We start from the raw sequence: 19,693 nt of genomic DNA on the forward strand, positions 1-19,693 counted from the left end.
ATTTGGTGTGTCCAGGTTTACAATTCTACATATTCAACAGAAGCTTTTGTTTATAATTTTTTATATCCCCTATAGTCTGCCTTATTGTTAATTATGGATTTGTGTTTTCCACTTCCTAGATTATAGGATCTTCAAGGATAGAGGCAGTATCTTATTTGGTCTAGCATAAAATATAAAGGATAGTAACTTATAATTCAGTAAAATATTTGTTGAATTGATTTGAACTTAACTATTGGCCATCCTATAAATCTATACTTAGGTGATTGGCTTTTAAATTTTTATGGCTTTCCAAAAAAATTTAATGGCATTTTCCCCCCATAAAAATATTGTGTCTCTTGATTTATATAATAAAACTTTAGGATTAGGAGACACTTTAGCAATGATTTAAGTTTTTAAAAAATTAATTTGACCTTAATGTATTTATTTTTAATTTAAAGATTAGGAATCTGGGTTCTGACAAGGGAAGTAAGATTCATGAGTTGACACAGCTAGGAACTAGAATGCAAACCTTTAAACTGCTTATCTGAGATTCTTTTGATTTAAAAGAAGAAAGTAGTTTCTGAAAGAACGTGGGAAAGCCAAGATAGTTCCTTATCAAGGTGTTCGTAATATCTAAATGTTGGAAACAATGTAGGTATCCACTAAGTCTACCTTGTGGAATGTCTCCTACAGAAGCCCTCCTATTTGCAAAAGGACCGTGCATGAGGACATTAACTCTACCACTGTTGAAAACTCCGCCACTGCAAAAGTCCATTCCCATGAGATTGATAAGACCTAGTACATTTATACACAATAAAATGTCTTTGAAGAGAACAAGTAGACCTACATATACTTACATGGAAAGATTTAAGACCCTATTATCAAATTTAAAAAGTTGTGAAATCATGAGGATAATACTATCACATTTAGTTTTTTTTTTAAGATTTTTATTTATTTATTTATTCATGAGAGACACACACACACAGAGAGAGAGAGAGAGGCAGAGACACAGGAAGAGAGAGAAGTAGGCTCCCTGCGGGGAGCTCGATGTGGGACCTGATCCTGGGACTCTAGGATCACGCCCTGGGCTGAAGGTAGATGCTTAACCGCTGAGCCACCCGGGCATCCCTACACATTTAGGTTTTCAAAATCCCACCCACATCTGTGCATGCATAAATATGAATATAGACAGAGAAAGAGAAATGGAAAGATACCAACCAAACTGTTAATAGAGGTTACTTTAGGAGTGGGGAGAAAATTCGGAGAGAATAAAGGGAGATTTCATATTTTAATTATCATTCTTTGGTGTTTTGCAAATATTTGCAATGCTCATTGATATTAATTGTGTAATTAAAAAATAACAAATCAACCTAACGTAATTTTATATCGAGGAACTGCGTATGTTGATGGTAATACAGAAAAATAATAAAAAAAGTTTAGCAAAATAGTTGAACTTTGTATTTTATGTTTTATTACTAAAATGTTGCTAGAGAATATTGCTGATGACTCAACATGAAAGAGAAGCTTTTCCTGGAGTGAAGGTAAAACGGACACCTGTGTAACTTGTTAGCAGTTTGCTAACAGGTTAGCGTTGCCAGCTGTCCTCTTTCGGTGACACTCACTAGGGTGTCCTGGAGAGACTGGGTTTCTTCCATCCTAGTTGCCCGACCTAACCTATGATGGGACCCTTTCCCAGGGAGGACCAGAAGGGGAGATGAGGGTTCTTCTCTGTCCTCTCCCTATCGAGGTTCAGCTATCGATCCTCTTAGATTCAAGGTCACAAAAGCAATTAGACTTTTCACTCTACCACGTGGTTCCACGCGCTGTACGTTGTCTTCTTTTGGAATAACGGCAGGGCCGTAATGTGAGGATCGTTTGAAGACATTGGAATACTTCTCTCTCTTCTCTCAGCTTCTCACCCTTGGCTTCTCATGGCAACGGTTGTCCAGAGCAAAATCGTCTGGTGAGGCTGAGGTGTTTGAGACTGTGAAGCATGGACATTAATGGAACCAATTCATTGAGTTAACGAGTAATTAACTGAACTTCCAGCATGGTCTCCGCGTGCCTTCAGTGTAGGTGTATCACCTATGGTGACATAGCCCCACGGCTTGTTCGGGTGATTTAGAGGTGAAAGGGGTGCCATTGAGGGTCTCCGTTGTTCCAGTCTTGGCTCCATTTGTTCTTCAGCCCCGTCCTTCTTCTGGGCTCCGCTCGACTAGATGAATAGGACCTGTTTTAGGGGCATCATGGTATTGTCTTCACCCAGGGCCTCCTAGTAGGTTGTGCACAGATCTAGGCTGCTCTATAAATATACACGGGGCGAGCAAACACCACCAGTCAACTCACACTCCAGCTTCTCTCACTCACATTCATTAGGCGGCATTTCAGACGGTGATGGGTCTAAATGTCCTCTAATGCCGCTCGCAGATAAGTACACCGGCTTGCATTTTTAAGCAACACTGTTCAGCTGCACCTGGTTATGGAAATCTTGAGGAACGAAGATGTAGCCTCATAAAACAAGTTAGAAAATGAGAGTTTGGTCTTCTGTACAATAGGATTCACCACGTGGCTTATTGTCCTATGTCGCTGCTTTAATCTCCAGGAGTTTGTTCACTGATTGATCATTGTTTGGCAGAGGGCGGAGGCAATGTCAATGGTGATCATCGCGCTGATGCAAAGGACTCCGAAGTCATAATACAGGGAATTGGGAAAATATTGCTCTATTCATGATCAACTTGTTAGCAGTGCATCCATGACCCGAAGAGAAACACACCTGCAAGCCGCAGGGAAGCTCATCTGGGGGCCATGGTTCTCCAAGTGGGGTCCTCAGGCGGCAGCAGCTTCCCCAGGAATTTCAGAGAAATGCCACTGCTCGGACCCACGCTCACGCACTGAATCACCAACTCCTGGGGTGCGGCCCACAGGCTGTTTTAAGCCTTCCCGGGGATTCAGATGGACAGGAAACTGTTTTAGGGAGATCAGATTTTGTGGCATGACTGTAATTGGAATTTGAGCAGATAGCCTGAAGCTATACTGGGGAAGAACCTACATTTTTCAGCCCATTTCTTTTTTTTTTTTTTTCAGCCCATTTCTATTCTGATTGTCATTTATTTCTCTGAGTGGCAGTAGGATATTTTCAGGTTAATCAGGGTTAAAACTATAGGGTGAAAGATTTGCTGGGAATATTCGGGCTCCTCTGAGGGATCTAAACTTCCAGTAGGATTTTTAAAGAGTTATTTTCCTGTTTCTCTCTGTAAATTTTCCTAGAGAAGTATAAACACACCCTTTCCACTGGAAAATAAACTCGTTAGCTCTGATTTTTTCTTCCTGATACAGCAAATGTCTGCTGGTCCTCCACCCTCTTTTGTGGAGTGCCAAGAGGCAGCCACACATCACTGTAGAGCTCCAAGTTGTGCCACCAGAGGGAGAGAGGAGAGAGGGAGAGAGCGAGCCAGCATTTATTATTTTCATTATAACCAGGAGGACACGAGCTCATGTCTCTCTTTAATGCGACAAGCTGATAACCGGTGACCAGGAAAGGAAGCAGCCTTTTAGGTGTTTCCCATTCCAGCCCTTTCCAGAGAGCAAAAACAAAACAAGAAGGTAAGGTCTTACTTAGATAAAAGGAAGAACTATATCGTGCAACTGGCACCACCAGGTTCTAGAACCTCTTCATGAACTCAAACTGAAGGCCTGTAACTAGTAAGCATTTCTGGGTCCTTTCCCCCACCCTGGGTAGCCACCGCTCTGCTCTGTCTCGATGACTGAGCCTACCTAAGGAACCTCGGATACCTGGCACCTGTTACGTCCTGCTGACTGTCTTGTGTCATCGCGCTCGTGTCTCCGAGGTGCATCCATGCCGTGTGCTGTGAGCCTGGTAGGCAAGTATCTGTGCAGGTCCCTGCTTTTCCTTATTTTGTGTGTATGCCCTGAAGTGGAATTGTTGGATTACATGGTGATTATATGTTTTTTGGGACCCAGTGTACAGTTTCCCACAGCGGCTGCATTATTTTGTGTTTCTGTTTATATGGCACATGGTTCTAATTGCTCCACAGCTTCCCCCAACATCTCTGTCGTCTTCTTTGATGATTACTACTACTACTACTACTACTACTACTACTACTACTAACTACTACTATTGGTATCTTGGCAAGTGGAAATGGTTTGGGGTTGTATTTCCCTGGTGAATAGCGAGTGACGCTGAACATCTCTTAATGTGCGTGTTGACCATGTGTGTGTGGCACGTGGACAATATCGATCGTTGGACAAATACACATTTCCGTTTTTACTTAATCTTTGGTTGATGTATTGTTTGCAGACATTTTCTGTCGTTCTGTGGGTTGCTGTTTCAGTGTCGCAAATGCCCTCTGAAGCAGTTTTTAATTTGGATGTAGTTCAATTACTTTGTTTTTAATTCATCGCCTGTACTTTTAATACCATCCAAGAGTTTATCGCCAAATCCAATGTCATGAAGCTTTACCTATATATTCCTCTAGTGATTTTTAAAAATAATATTAGCTTTCTTTTTGTTAGTCCCTGATCCATTTTCAGTTAACTTTACCAATTCTATAAATCCAGCCCCACTTTATTATTTGCATGTGGACGTGCCATTCTCAATACAGTTTATCGAAAAGATTGAAAAAAAGGAAGTATCAAAAATAAGGTAGGAAGTCAACACAAAGCGGAATGTGGTGGAGCGATATCTACATGCACACATGTCATTCCTCTGCCCACAGGTGCATCGACATTCAGATCTCAGCTCACACGTCACTTCTCCTAAACGTGAGTCTTGTCTGCACCCCAAGGGTAGGCTGTCATGGCTGTGATTCTTCTGGAGCATCTTTTTTTGGTGGGGAGGGGTGGAGGGAGAGGGAGAGAGAGAATCTCAAGCAGGCTCCCCACCGAGCAAGAAGCCGGATTCTGGGCTCCATCTCATGCCCCTGAGATCATGTCCTGAGTTGAAATCAAGAGTCAGACACTTGAGCAGCTGAGCCACCCAGGTGTCCCTCTTCTGGAGCATCTTAAACTCCTTCCACACACACGTCACACCTGTTTGCTCCTCCCACAGTGCCTGGCACATGGGAGCTACTGAAATATTGACAGCTGAACGAGTGAGTGAGTGAGTGAGTGGAATAAGGATGGGAGCTGGAGGTGGAAGGGGATAATTATTACTGTTAAGCATGTGGTTTTGCCCAGACCTGGATTCGAATCTGTGATTTGCCACTGGTTAGTTGTGTGACCCTGAGCAAGCAACTTATCTGCTCCAGGTCCTGGTGTTCTCACCTTTACAATCACGAGAGTGATACAGTGACCTGCGTCCCATGGTTGTGGTGCTGAGGAGGTGACACCTGCTGAGAAAGGGCCCGAGGGGAAGCCTGGCCCATGGTGAGCAGTCAGTCACTTGCAGCCTCTGTGTTAGTGATGGGCTCACAGCTGGTGCTGTGGGGTCACACATTGCACTAGAATGTCAGGAAGGCGGGGTTCCTAAAGCCTGGAGAAGGACAAAGCTGGTGCATCTCCAAAAACGGGGAAGTGGCATCCTTACTAGTCACCTGTGCAACAAATCATCAGCTTATTCTGTTACACCTGACCCAGCACCCGGAGCTGGCCACGTGACCAATGGAGGGGACTATTCTCAGGCCGAGTTGACATGATGGCACCATGGCTCGTGCTTATCAGCAAGGTAGAGGGATATTCCCTGGAGACAGAAAAGCCCTGGTTTATGGAAAGATGTTACCACAGTGATAAATTTAGGCCAGAGTGTGTTCCCAAACCTGTTAATTCCACAAGATGGCTGGCCAAAAAATGAGATCCCTGGTCCAGAAATTTGGGAAGCCATCCTACATCTCCTTTTGGAGACTTTCAAAGCATATTAGAAGGTTAGGACTCTGATAAGTCCTGCAATAAAAAAAAATCTGTTTAATTTTCCTGAATCTGGTGTTTATAGATTTACTTGATCAAGGACCCCTTCTATCAGTAGCATCTACTAACCATCCACAGAATTAATGTTCTGCAGAACTGGCTTTGGGAAATGTTTGTTTGGACATTCTTCCCTGACGTATTTTACCTGTCTCACTGTTGTAGTTCCTATAGGAGAAAAGAGCAGTGAGGCCTGAATCTCATGGTGTAAAACTGATACTGCAAAGTAATGACAAGATGAGCAATAATAATTATCACCCCCCACCTCCCTCTGTTCCTTTCCCTTCCACTTTACCCAAATGAGTTTCCTAGGATTATTTCCCACCTTCCTACGCATGTACCTGATATTGTAATCATGTTCCATTTGATCAGTGGTTCTCAACGGAGGGCAATTTTGCCCTCCAGGGCAAATGTCTGGGGATATTTTGGGGTATTATGTCTTAGGAGTTGCTACCGGCATCCAGTCGGTAGGGGCATGGGATGCTGTTAAAATTCCTATATTGCTCGGGAGAGACCCCCCTGCCACAACCAAGAATTATCTGACCGAAAATATTAAGATCCCTGAGTCTGAGAAACCCTACCTGAGATTATAGCTCTGGCCGTGCATTCATCAACACAGTAAATATTTATTGAGCGCCTACCATGAGCAGGTACAGAGACAGGGGCCAAGGAGATGACTGAAGCCAAAACCCCCTCATGCAATTTATAGTTTAGTGAATAAAATGGGCATTAATGAAGTAACCACATGGGTAATGGTGGAGTCATACTGCTGATAAATGTTGTAGGGCCATGTGTCCCTTCTTCACTAATCCCAGGGTCGGAATATAGTTGTGTAGTCCGCGTGCGATTCTAAGAACGCAGAATGAAAGCTATTCTGTTTGTAGCCATGGGAAGTCATCTCAGGCGTAAGGGTTTTTAAAGCACAGCTGGAAAATGGAATCTACTACGGCATGTCCTACCTGGTTTAATATTGTTGAATTCTTTCTCAATCATCTCTTCCGAGGTAGACAGCATCAGATTTCTCACGTACAAGATTTTCACCGACGACATTGTGTCCTCATCAACCTCTACTTCCGGTTCCGCCCAGTCTACGGCGATGGGATGTCCCCATAACTGAATCCTTCCTGTCCAAAGGGACACAAGTATGATTAGTTACGCAGAAATCAGGGCAACATCATCTCAGTTCGCTGAGAGGGCCTCTTAAATTCAACCGACGCTTTGAGGTCTTGATCGAGCAAGAAGGCGGCTGTTACAGGAGGCGATTATTGATCTTACGAAGCCTTCCAGATCAATGGAAGGGCTGGCTAGGAGGGCGTTCTCCTGACAGACGGCTTGTTGTAATGACTGAGCACAAAGGGAACGAGGACGTGGTTGGAAATGGATCAGAAATGAGGCAGCAACGGGCAGGTTTGGGTCTTCGAGCAGCTGTCACAGGGGTGGGTTAGTCATTGCAAGGGAAACAGCAGAAGAGGAGAAAGGAACATATGGATTGAGGGCTCGGACAGAGAGCGACCTCATGAAGCCTCATAAAGGTCATTGGGAGGTAGGTCAGCTGCTGTTGGGATCTGCGTCACCCGGTGCCACCACCGAGCTGACAACTGGTATGCGAGCAAGAGTGAGCAGGCCTCGGGCACCCCCCGTTTGTTCTCCGTCCCTTACACCTGGTCAGCTGTGTCCCCTGATCAGCTGACCCCTCCGATCAGCCACGTCCCCTCCTACTTCTCTTCTCAACTTGGGAATCTGCAGAAAAAATATTTGTATCCCGATTAAGAAGACAAAGAGCAATGGAAGGGTCTGTGATGAGAAACTGAGCTCTTTGGGGAGGGGGTAGTTGTCACCCGTGACCATGACAACATACATTTGTGTATTTCTATAGTGGCAATTTATTGAGGGCATAACGTGTTTTCCATTCGCTACCTCAGTTTCTGCTCATAGTCACTCCATGGGGAGGAAACAGACTTTCTCGATTTCATGGAAGAGGAAATGAGCTTTAGAGGCACGAGTGACTTGCCCAGACCCACCTCACTTCTCCGTGGCTCTGTTTTCTTCTCTGCTTACACAGCCATGTACCCCTACCCGGTGCGGAGCTGAGCTGAAGGGATAGTGGGGGGGGGGATCAACTCAATTCCTACATTTGATTGGGAATCTTGTGTGTTTTTAATTAGTTGTTTTGGAAGAGCCTAAAGAAATACCCAACCTGAGGGGGCATCTGGTCGGCCAAGCATCTGCTTTTGGCTCAGGGCATGATCCCAGGATCCTGGGATTGAGCCCCAAGTCAGGCTCCCTGCTCAGTGGGGAGTCTGCTTCTGCCTCTGCCCCTCCCCTGCTCATGCTCTCTTGCTCTTTATCTCTCATAAATAAATAAACAAACAAACAAATAAATAAATAAATAAATAAATAAATAAAATCTCAAAAAAAAAAAAAGCACCCAACCTGAGCCCCCCTCACTGGTATGCTGCACGCAATTCCTTTCCACTCGCAACACCAGACTGTTAAATTTTCAGAATTATGTGAGCCAGTTGGTGTCATCTTGGTAGCTTGAAATCGGCCACCACCGTGGTAGCATCAATACCATGGGGACCTGCCCGTGTTACACGGGGCTTGGATTACCCCTGGGAGTTGTCTTGGAAAGATTGACCAGCTCATCACTGACCCCAGGACTCTCCTCCCCAATTTTGATACGAGTGGTCCAGGCCTCCCGAGGCTTCTTAATAGCACTTCAGTTAATTCAGCCCAAATGGAGAACAGGTGCCGTCCGTTGGCCTTTGCCCTCCTGGCCTGGGACCACAGGAAGCCGCCGGCGGCCTGAAGACCTGCGGAAGGCTGAAGGGGACAGCATTGGAGGAGGTAGGGTGGGCAGTGGTCTCCCCAAGCATCCTCGTGGCGGTCAGGGTGGCAGGTAGATTCGGGAACATGGGCTTTGAAACCGGACCCGTTCACACGTCAGATCGTGGGCCTGGCTGGGAAGTGACCCCCCCTAAACCTCAATGTCCTCATCTATAAAATTGGAATCATAAAAGTCGCGAGCTGGTGCTGCTGTGGAAACAAAAGATGATACACGTGAGGGACATGATCACGTTCCACTGATGCAGTCTCCCCTTGAGTGTTTTGGGGTTTTTGGGGGGGTCTCTTTTCCTGCGTGTGTGGTTTCTTCGGAGCACTCTTTGGGTGCAATAGAGAGATTTGTTGTTTTTGTTCTGTTTTTTAAAAGAATTTCCTTGGGAAGAGACCAAAGCCCATCGTAGGTGCTGAGGAAATGTTTCCACACTGCGTGGCGGGCAGGTGTTCCTGCTGACCTCTCCCACGGGGCAGGGCCGGCCTCCAGCCTCAGCCGGTGGCGGTGCCGTGGATCACAGAATTGGCCGCACAGCAAAATCACCTGGGAAGCTTAAAACACCGGGGCCCAGCTCTGCGCCCCAGAGCAGCAGACTCAGCTGATCGGGGTCGGTTCGGTCTGTGGCGTTGTTTAGAAACCTCCCTGGGTTATTTGGATCTGGGGCCCCCGAGGGGCGGCGGCTGACTTACGCCGCAGGTTCTCAAACTTGGGTCTGGGGTAGCGGAGCAGCCCGGGAACCGGCTATAGACGCAAAGGAGCAGGTGCCACGGCAGGTGTACGGACTCAGGGACTCTGGGGGGGGCCTCGCGGTGCCACTTTCCCACGCCCTCCAGGTGACCCCGTGCGGGCCGATGCTGGGGCCACGTGAGAGCCTCCCCAGAGCGTCCTCGGAGCTGGGCGCCGGCCCGTGTCCACGCACACCTGGGGAGGGAGCGGCCGCCGTCCACGGGGAGGGAGGTGGCTGGGTGGAGGGTCACGCGAGGCCGCGATTTTCTCTCTGCCTCCTAACTGCAGTCTGGGTCAGTTAGGAAGGGAGAGCTTGTGGCCCTCGCCTGTCACGCGTGCTGAGGACCGCCTTCTCTCACGCGAGGCTCTCCGGGGACGCGGCCCTAAGCCTCTGCCCTGGGGGGGCCTACGGTGAGGCAGCAGGTGGCGCGTCCAAGCGCGTGGAGGCCTGGCCCCGGGCGCCAAGAAGGAGCAGTTGGCTCGGGCCTGTCCGTGGTGCGGCTGCTGGGGGCCCGGCCACGGGCTCCGTGGAGGGCTCCCCGGGAGGCGAGGGCCGCTGCCCGCCCAGGCCCGCCGCACCCCGAGACACAGGCTCTGCCCGGCCACGTGCACTTTCCTTGGCGGAGGGCAGGTGCTCTGGGAACTCGGGTCTGGCCCCGGAAACTCTTTTTCTCCCCTTCCCGAGCCTCTCTCACTGCGAGGCCCCCCAGAAGCTTGCACGTGTCTGGTGGCGCAGGTGACGGAGAGAGGCAGCGGGCGTGGGCTGCCACGGGCCGGGCTGGGCCCTGAAGGCCGGGGCGGCGCAGGGGGCAGGGCGCGGGTCGCTCCAGCGGGGACGCAGCTTTCGGAACAAACGAGACGAGAATCAGCGTGGCCTAAACCACAGGGGGGTCTGTCCCGCTGCAGAGAAGGGGCTTGCCGGGAAGTGGCGGTGGCAGGTACGGCTGGGAGGGGCTGGAGCCTTGAGGAACGGCCGCAGAGTCCGGTCTCCCCTGCAGCGCGCAGCGGGCGAGCAGCACCATTCAGCCCCGGTTCCTAGTGCTTGCCCTAATCCTGGAAAGGACGACGTGAGATTTGGGGGAACATGAGTAATCTGGTGGTGACGGTCGGGGCGGAGCAGGTGAACAGCGGGGTACCTCCAAAAGAGAGCAGGGCTCAGAGAATAACCTGGAATTTTTGGCAAGAGTCTACGTTCAGCAATACATGTTTTTAGACTCCAACCATAGTCTGACATCAGGATGGACACAGGGGACTTCTTCACGGCAGAAAAGAGGGCACCAAAGGGGGGCTCGCCGAGGGGCTCAGGACGCCTGCTGAGGAGCATCAGGGGTGCTCTGCACCCGCGCCGCTCAGGGTCTGCCCGCGGAAGCATCGTCCTTAAAAATACCCATCTCGGTAATGGGTCCGGCAATCTGGGGGGGGGGGGGCTGTCTCCTGCCCTCTCACTTTAGCTGCCTTCATGAAGATATTAATAAGATCTCTCCCGAGGCACCTGCGTGGCTCGGTCAGGTGACCCCTGACTGTCGGTTTCTGCTCAGGTCGTGATCTCAGGGGCGGGAGCCCAAGACCCGGGTCTCTCCCTCTTCCTTCCCTTCTGCCCCTCCCCCCATCAATAGATAAATCTCTTAAATAAAAAATCTCTTAAATAAAAAAGTCATTCCCATCTTCCAATTTTGAAAACTTCTAGCCTCTGATCGAGTTAAATTTTTTTTTTTTATGGTTTAAATAGAGTCAACGCTCACGTTACCTTCGTGTCAGGGGCACGACGTGGCGACTGGTCAACTGTATGCGTTACGCTGTGCTCCCCACGAGAGTCGCTATCGCCTGTGACCGTACGGCACTACTGCGATCCCACTGTGTGCCCTACGCTGCGCCTTCCATCCCCGTGACTTGCTCAGTCTGGTTCGTTTTTAAGAATGTGTACGGGGCGGAGGTGGGGGGCACCTGGATGGTTGCGGTTGAGCATCTGCCTTGGCTCAGGGCGTGACCCCCGGGTCCCGGGATCGAGTCCCGCATCGGGCCTGCTGCTCCCTCTGCCTGTGCCTCTGCCTTTCTCATGAGTAAATGCATAAAACCTCAAAGAAAAACAAGAACATGTACAGGGACCCTATAGGTGGTGTTGGTTTTGTCTCTAATTCTGGCGGCTCTTCCATGGTGCTCGGGAGAGGAATTGATTCCACTGTCTCCCATTGCGTCATTCTTGAAATCCCCTTGTTTTAATATTGATTTGACTTAATACCTTAAGTCGAATACCTTTGTGTGAGTTTTAGTGACTGTTTGAGAACGAGCAGAGGATTTTCAACAATTTCCCGAGGCCGGCCTGACCGAGGCAGGGCCCTGGGGTGGGGGCCTTTACACACAGGGTTGACGGTCATTGCCCAGATGGGCCCACCCCGTGGTGGTAGCACCCAGCAGGTGCCTGCCGTTGGAGGGCCACAGGCCTGTTAGCCACGGCGGAGTCGCCGGGCAGCGTCACCGTCAGGCTCATCCTCCACGGTGAGGGACACCGGGCTCCAGTTCTAGCAGGCCTGTTAGCAGCCGCGCGGACCACCCAGGCACATGCTCACTTTTGAGGCCATCCTCCACTGTGACGCTTCGCCACAGGGTCAGGCTCGTGGCTCGGGGTCCCCCCAGTGCACACGTGTTACACTCCACGCATGGTTTTCAAAACCTCATGGGTAAACCTCATGGGTGAAAGCTGCGGGGGCCCGAGTGTACCGTGACCTAGGGGACAGGAGGGCTCGGAAGCCCACGGAAGCCCCTCGGGAGCCCACGAGGCAGCCAGCGCCCGTGTCCCCACCCGGTACCCAGCGCAGGCGGCAGGTGGGGCTCCCTGGGGACGGGGTGCCCACCTGGCAGCAGCTTCCTTCGGGCCATGGCAGCCGTGCGATGACTCTCATACTCCACGAAGGCAAAGCCCCGGTTTCGGGTCTTATCTGCGGCGCTCGGGTAGACGATGACGTCGACGACGCCTTCGGTGACCTTCTTCATCTCTGCTAAGATCTCTTCTCTCTTCTTGGTCTTCGGGATGCCCCCCACAAACAGCCGACAGTTGTCCACGCTGGCGCACACCCCGAGGAGGCGCCCGTTTCTGCAAAAATAAAACAAAACCGGAGGCAGGCACTTTTTATTCTTGGCAGGGACCCCCGCGTGAGTGGGGCTTCCGACACAACTGCCCCTAGGAATTGTCCCTCATGGGGCACCTGGGGGGTTCCATGGGCCAAGGTCTGCCTTCGACTCAGGCCGTGACCCCGGGGTCCTGGGACGGGGCCCCACGTCGGGCTCCCTGCTCAGCGGGGCGGCTGCCTCCCCCTCTCCCTTTCCCCCTCCCTCCTGGCTTGTATGCTGTCTCTCTCTTTCAGATAAATAAATAAAATCTTTTTTTAAAAAAAGAAATGATCCCTTATGCTGGGCAGGTTTTCCCATATTATCGCATTTGACCTAGCCGAGGAAGGTGGGCAGGGCAGGTGCTGGAGGAAGGCTGGAGACACCCCCCACCCCCCGAGAAACTCAACGACCTGCTTAAGGTTTTGTAGACGGGGAGGGCTGGGGTTCTCCCGCGGACTCTCGGGTCCCTCCCATCCCTTCCACGCGGGGCCGCCGAGGGCACCTGCATGCGTTCCTCCACCGGCAGGTGCAGAGGAAGCTCTTGGGAAGCGGGGGTGCTCGGGGAAAATGCATCAGAAACCTTTTGTGTATGATTTTGGGGCATATAGTGCCCCTTCTGGGAAAGTGTGTCTAGCCAAGAGATGAACACCAACAATCTTGCATCAGGACATTCGCTGCTATGATTTAAAATAGTCCCCAGATTGGAAATCAAAATACGCCCCCTCCGGAACCGGTCTGATGCCTGGTGGCTGAGATGACGTTGACCCTGCGGCGGGGCCTTGCCCCCTCGTGCCCGTAGTCTGGCTGTAGCCTCGGGTCCCGGTGCACCACGAGCTAACAGCCACCCCCTGGGTCATCTGAGAATGCCTCTTCACCTTTCTACGTGTCCCCTGGGCTGGACGCTACTGCTCCGGCTGAGACTCGCTGCTAAATTAAAGATGAGCGTTGACACCGTAGACTGCTCGAGAGCGCAGTAGCGTAGGAGAATATTTATTGGTTAAAACAGCAGCTCACAAAAAAAAAAAAAAAAAAAAATCAGCTCATGAGATGCTACTGGCTTAAAAAAAAAAAAAGGATGTCAAGATACGAATATGAGTCCATGTTGATGAATGCTGTACCGAAAACCTAGGAAGACCATGCAAAGTAGAAAGCGGAAAAAAAAAAAAAAAAAAAAAGAAAAAAAAAAAAGCCGACGTAGTGATTATCTTGGAGGCAGTGGGATTGTGGACGGAAGGTGTGAACTTTTATTGCCTTTTTTTGGGCTGTTGTGTGGCTTTTGTAATAACAGGAAGTTAGTACAGTCATTAAAATGGGGAAAGCTCCTTTCACAGAAAGGACTTGCACGTCGAAGCACTCCGCTTTCCCGGCGCTGGCGGCCTCAGTGGGGTTGGGCCTCCGCCCCGCTCGCCCTCCCTGCCTCGCCGAGGACCTGGGGACCACGTGTCAGAGCTGCGACGCGGCCCTTGCCGCCCGCTGAACGTGGCCCGAGGAATGTGCTTTTCCTTGCAGGAAGGGAAGGGGGGACTGAAGGAATATTTCAGGTTTTTTTTTTTTTAACTTAAAAAAAAAAAACTCCCTGTATTCCAAAATATTATTTCTTTAGCAATCCTATTATTTTTGATGGAGGGCTTGCCAGGTGTCAGCGACCGGCAGGTGGAACCTGGAATCTCCGTGTCCTGGTTTTAAGTTTGTGTGGTCGGTCGGGCGCGTTCCCAGGACAGCTTGGTGACCAACAGCCAGCGCTCGCAGGCCGAGGGCACGCGTGGACGGCTCCCGAAGCCCGGCGTTTAGACAGAGCCCGTGCATAGTTGATGATGATGAAGACGATGATAGGACGGCTCTGGGGCTTCTCCGGGGTGCGGGCCTTATCTACCCCGAGACGTAGCGGCTGAGAGCAGATCCAGGTCCGCCCCCCTCTCTGCAGGGAAGGTGCTCCCTGGCGGGACTGGTGGGGGCAGAGTGGACGTGGCTGGGATTGGCGCGTGGGGTCTCCGCTCCCCCCGGCGGGTCCTGTGCACCCCGCACCTCGATGCATAGGGCGCCTCTCAGCCTCCCCTCGCTTCTGGTGTCCAGCCGGACTTTGACTGGAATGTGGCCCCCAGCTTGCTCCTTCCAGATGCTTTGTGATGTGTCCCCCCAACCCCGGTCCCTCCACCGTAATCATCAGCGAACGTCCTCGGCGCATGTGAGCTTTGCCTGCATCACCTATATTTTGGGAATGGCCAGGAGGGCGGCCCATCTTCATGTCTCGTAGACGCCGCCGCCGGAGTTCATTCACAGGGTGCCGTCGCACATCTCTGACTGCCACACGTCCCTGGTGTCCCCGTCTCACACCCTGTCCGTCCTGCAGAGGCAGGGGCAGGCCCACGCGGAACGGAGCGTCAGCACACGCGGCCACCTGCGCGGCCTACCTGCGTGGCCAGGTCCGCATCCGTTTTGAGAATGAGCCTCACGCTTAGGCTGCCGGGGCTCCACGCGGGACCAAGGAGCGGGGCCTCTTCCGATCCCCGCCGCCCTGCACCTGTCATACCAAAAGGCTACGTTGACCCAGGGCTTTCCGTGGCCCTTTCCCCAAACGCTTGCGTCTAGGTCGTCTCCACACCAGACGCCCAGAGCGTGTGAGTAGTTAGGTGCTGACGCTAAAACCATTGCTGGAAGAGGTCCCAGGATTTAATCTGCTCTGGTCGCCTGGTTCCCACGCCAGACAACCCCCCGAACACCAGACGCAGCTCCCCTGGCTCCCTGGAGGCCTGCGTGGGAGGGGAACTCCCAGGACTTCCCTCCAAAACTCTGCTCCACGATCTGACCCGCGGCCTGAGTGGGCAGGCCACGCTGGTTGCCAGTCCAGTCTGTCTTTTTGTGACTAAGGGACTGAAGAAACATGACCCAGTAACTGGTTTACAGAATTCTAAGGACAATAATGCAGGACTTATTTAGGGCCTTGAGGGAGTGAGAGGAAATAAATGGCAGGGAAGCCCTCTGTATTCACGCTGAGGATGACATCAGTTTTGAGACGCAGAAACATATGAAAATTATTTCTTAGAATTGCTGAATGTGCTAATATGTAAGAGGTCCATCATTCTTCGACCCATTACTGTGTTCCAGACGCCGGGGTAAACGTCTAAAAGTCTATAGTATCCCCCCAATCACCGCTCTGACGTGCGTCCTAGTGGTAGCCCCACTTTCGGGATGAGGACACTGAGGCTCGGGGAGGTAAAGCCACTCGCCGGCACTTGGGTGAAGCCTGTCCGACCCCAAAGCTGTTGCTTTTCAACCGCTGTACGGGTCTCTCTTCCAGGGGGCTCAGGGCTTCCTTTGAGAGATGATTTAGGACAATTCCGTCCGTAGGTGAAGCTTGTAGGACTCAGGCAATTTCATACGTTGGCCCCGTTTCCAGTTGATAAAATCCAGTTAATTGACTGCACAGGGTCAATTATGCCCTGGAAGCTTCCACTGGTCCCATGATTTGCAATATCATCCAAGTCTGGCTGGCCCTGCGACCTCTCTCCTGGCTCTGACATCATACACGCCGTCCCCTCTTCAACAGCTCCCCCGGGGAAGTCTCATGCGAATCTCAACTGTGACTTCCCCCAAACTGAGCTCCCCACGTCCCGGCTATTCCTCCGGTCTTCCCACCTCAAGGGCACCGCCTCATCCACAGATGCTGGGACCAACATCCTCGCCTTCCTCCCTGAGTTCTAACACCGCTCACACTCTCTAAATCCAATGTTTAGCCGGTCTTGTCTGTTCAACCTCCGGGCCGGACCCCAGGCCCGACCCCTGCGGCACCTGCACCACCAGCCCCTGTGCACCTGCTGCAATCCCTTGTCTAGACCTAGACTACTCCCCGCTTTCCCTCTGGCTTCCCTGCTACAGTCCATGCTGCATCCAACAGCCAGAGTTCTGTTTTAAAAAGCATGAATCTAAAAAAACAAAAACAAAAAACACATGAATCTAATGGAATGTTTTCCCTTTTTATTAGAGCAGAAGGCAGATCTTGAATCATGGAGCATAAGGCTCTCAGACGACGCTGCCCTCAGGTCTCCTCTCTGTTTCTACCTCCTCGGCTTTGTTCTCCAACACATTGAGCTTGTTCTCGTTTGGGGGACTTGGCACTCGCTGTTCTTATTCTCCGGAATAATCCTCCTCCAGACCTGGCCGTCCTGGCTGGCTCTTTGCTTTCAAGTCTCAGGTAAAATTGTACTTTCCTGGAGAGTATTTTTTTTTCTTTTCAAAAAAGATTTTATTTATTTATTCATGAGAGAGGCAGAGACACAGGCTGAGGGAGAAGCAGGCTCCCTGCGGGGAGCTGGATGTGGGACTCCATCTCAGGACCCCGGGGTCACGGCCTGGGCCGAAGGCAGATTCTCCACCGTGGAGCCACCCAGGTGCCCCTGGAGACTGTTTTCTTAAATGCACCAAGTTAGAGTGGCCACCTCCTCACAGGTGGTTTTCTTTTTTTATTCTTAATTTTTTTTTTAAGTGTAGCTGACACACAACGTGACATTCATTTCACAGTGATTCCGCTTCTCTATTTTCCTCTGCTCAGCACCGTACAGCACTATTACAATACCCTTGATTCCATGCCCTGTGCTGTGCCATTCGTCCCGGTGACTTACCCCATAACTGGAGGCTGTGTCTCCCTCTCCCCTTCACCCATTTTGTCCAGCCCTCCTCCTCCCCCCTCTGGCAACCATCAGGTTGTTCCCTGTATTTACAGGTCTGGTTCTGCTTTTTGTTGGTCTCATTTGCTTCTTTTAGAGTCCTCATGATTTTCATAGTCCTAAAAAATCTTCTATCTCCATTTGCTTACGACGAAGATAGGAAAAGGCATCTTGAAATTTCCAATATTTTGAACAGTGCCCATCACACGCACATTCGTGCAACAGATGAATTAATGATTTTTGTTTCTTTGAGCATTTCACAAAACTTAGCTTGGTACCTTAGGCAATGTTGACATTAAATAAACATTTTATCAAATTGATTTTTACCAAGGAAAAGACTCCTTTTTTTTTTTTTTTTTTAAATGTCCAGTTTGGCTGTCTTTTGCATAGACTGTATTAGATAAGTTTGATGGAAGAACAGATACAGGCGCATTGTCTGCTTCACTTTTTTAACCACAAGAGGTAGATCTTACCTAATTTCGTAGTTGTTAAGTTGCTTGATTGCATCCTTGGCTTCCTGTCTATTTGAGAAAGTTACAAATGCATACCCTCTATTGTTGCCATTAAAATCCATCATCATTCTCATTTCATAAATTTTACCAATCTACAAGTAAAAGAAAGAGAGAATCCATGTTTGTCCATTTGTGCTTCCAAATGAAAACACACACACACACACACATACACACTGTTTTCTGAAGTCTTATCTCTGCCATATTTGGCATTTGCATCCTGTGGGGAATGGTTTGCATATTTTCATGCTGGGTTCAGATCTGTTATCTGACTCATGGGCAAAGTCAAGTTAAATAAAGAAAGCGCATACAAATGCATTTCAGCTTGACTTCACAGAATATGTTTTCGACAGAGCAAATGGCCTTTCCTTTTTTTTTTAATAATAAATTTATTTTTTATTGGTGTTCAATTTGCCAACCTACAGAATAACACCCAGTGCTCATCCCGTAAAGTGCAAATGGCCTTTCATCACACAATTATCTGTGGATTTATCTGCTGTCCTTGGGACCTAAAAATGCGTTTATCATCAGAAGCACAATTTCTTTTTTTCTTTTTTTTCTGTTTCTTCTTTACAATTTATTCGAGAGAGAGAGAAAGAGGCAGAGACACAAACAGGCTCCATGCTGGGACCCTGACGTGGGACTCGATCCCGGGTCTCCAGGATCACGCCCTGGGCCAAAGGCGGTGCTAAACCGCTGAGCCACCCGGGCTGCCCCAGAAGCACGGTTTCTTGATAGATTAGTCCTTGCCTTCTCCCTTGGCCTCTCAAGTTTCTGTAGTTTAATCTAGATTTGGTCATACTCTACCACTGATATTTAAAACAAAGACCCAGGATGCTCACTTGGAACCTTGCTAACTGATTTCTTAGTTTTATCCCACCATGACCTCAAGATGCAAAGGGAAGATGTGTTTCAGAGGATGATCTGGAGATTCTTGTTTTATTTTATTTATTTTATTTTATTTTATTTTTTATTATATTTTTTTTTTATCTGTAGGCTGAAGGTAGATGCTAGTTTTACATAACCAGCCCAAGGTCCGGACCTCCACAGAAGGCGGGCACTCATTCTATCCCTCTGACTCCAGCTCTTTTGTTTTGCCTACGTACTGTTCCTTCCTGTTACCCCAAATGCTCTCCAGCAATCCAGACTCAATAATTTATTCTTGCTGGCCGCTGTAGGATGAGTGGCCCTAATAGATAGGAGAGGCATATGCAGGGAGAAGAGGTGTTATTAAATGTGTGCTATTACCTCAGTGATTGGTTACCTCCTGACCCAGCCTCCCCCACCCCAGGGTACTCAGTGGTGGACGTTTATCTATCCCGGGCTCATTCAGAAAGAGTTCAAGCATGCTTCATCTGTTTCAGGTGTTTCTTGGTGCTCATTTTCAAGTTCAGTATATAAAATTCTTAAAGGATTAAATCCTTATAATTTGTGCATGTGCCAAGTGATGTCATTCATATAAAATTAGGAGCAGTTCTGAATCTGAGGCTGAGTTATACACATACACACAACTGATTTTGGCATTTAGGGAAAGAAATAGCCAGACTAGAATTTTTCTAAATTTTCCAGGAATGTGGTCGTTGAAACACAGCTTGGTAAAATATTGAAAATAAATTTTAATTTTCTGTTCTCCCTGTAACTTTGGGTTTAGTGACCATATGCGACTTGGAATTACAACTAAGGACATGTTCCTTAATTACATAATGACTTTGACAAAGCACATTATTAATCTTATTGATGCACTAGGGCAGACAAATTCAAACCTGTGGAAGGAAATTTCATTCTGAGTCAGTGTCTAGGTACACCTTTGAGCCATGACAAACACACACACACGCTCTTTGAATGGGAACGTAGTACGCTTTAGGAAGCCAAATTAAGAGGTCAAGTTGGAGCAATGTCTTATTCTGGAGAGGTTGTTGTATTATTATCGAATGGGATCTTGCCTCAAACTC

General features: G+C 49.4%; 1 protein-coding gene across 2 annotated transcripts in view; it reads right to left on the reverse strand.

Moving 5' to 3' along the window:
- Positions 1-19,693, reverse strand: part of A1CF (APOBEC1 complementation factor) — an 82,688-nt gene that overhangs the window by 21,004 nt on the left and 41,991 nt on the right. For both annotated transcript variants that reach the window (XM_072803727.1, XM_072803726.1), the window contains exons 4-6: positions 17,706-17,836; positions 12,313-12,551; positions 6,858-7,022 (exon numbers count right to left, since the gene is read on the reverse strand). In XM_072803727.1, coding sequence (XP_072659828.1) covers positions 6,858-7,022; positions 12,313-12,551; positions 17,706-17,836 — 535 coding nt within the window. The remainder of the gene's footprint in view (positions 1-6,857; positions 7,023-12,312; positions 12,552-17,705; positions 17,837-19,693) is intronic.

This window comes from Canis lupus, chromosome 27 (genome assembly GCF_048164855.1).
Source record: "Canis lupus baileyi chromosome 27, mCanLup2.hap1, whole genome shotgun sequence".
NCBI classification, from domain to species: Eukaryota; Metazoa; Chordata; class Mammalia; order Carnivora; family Canidae; genus Canis; species Canis lupus.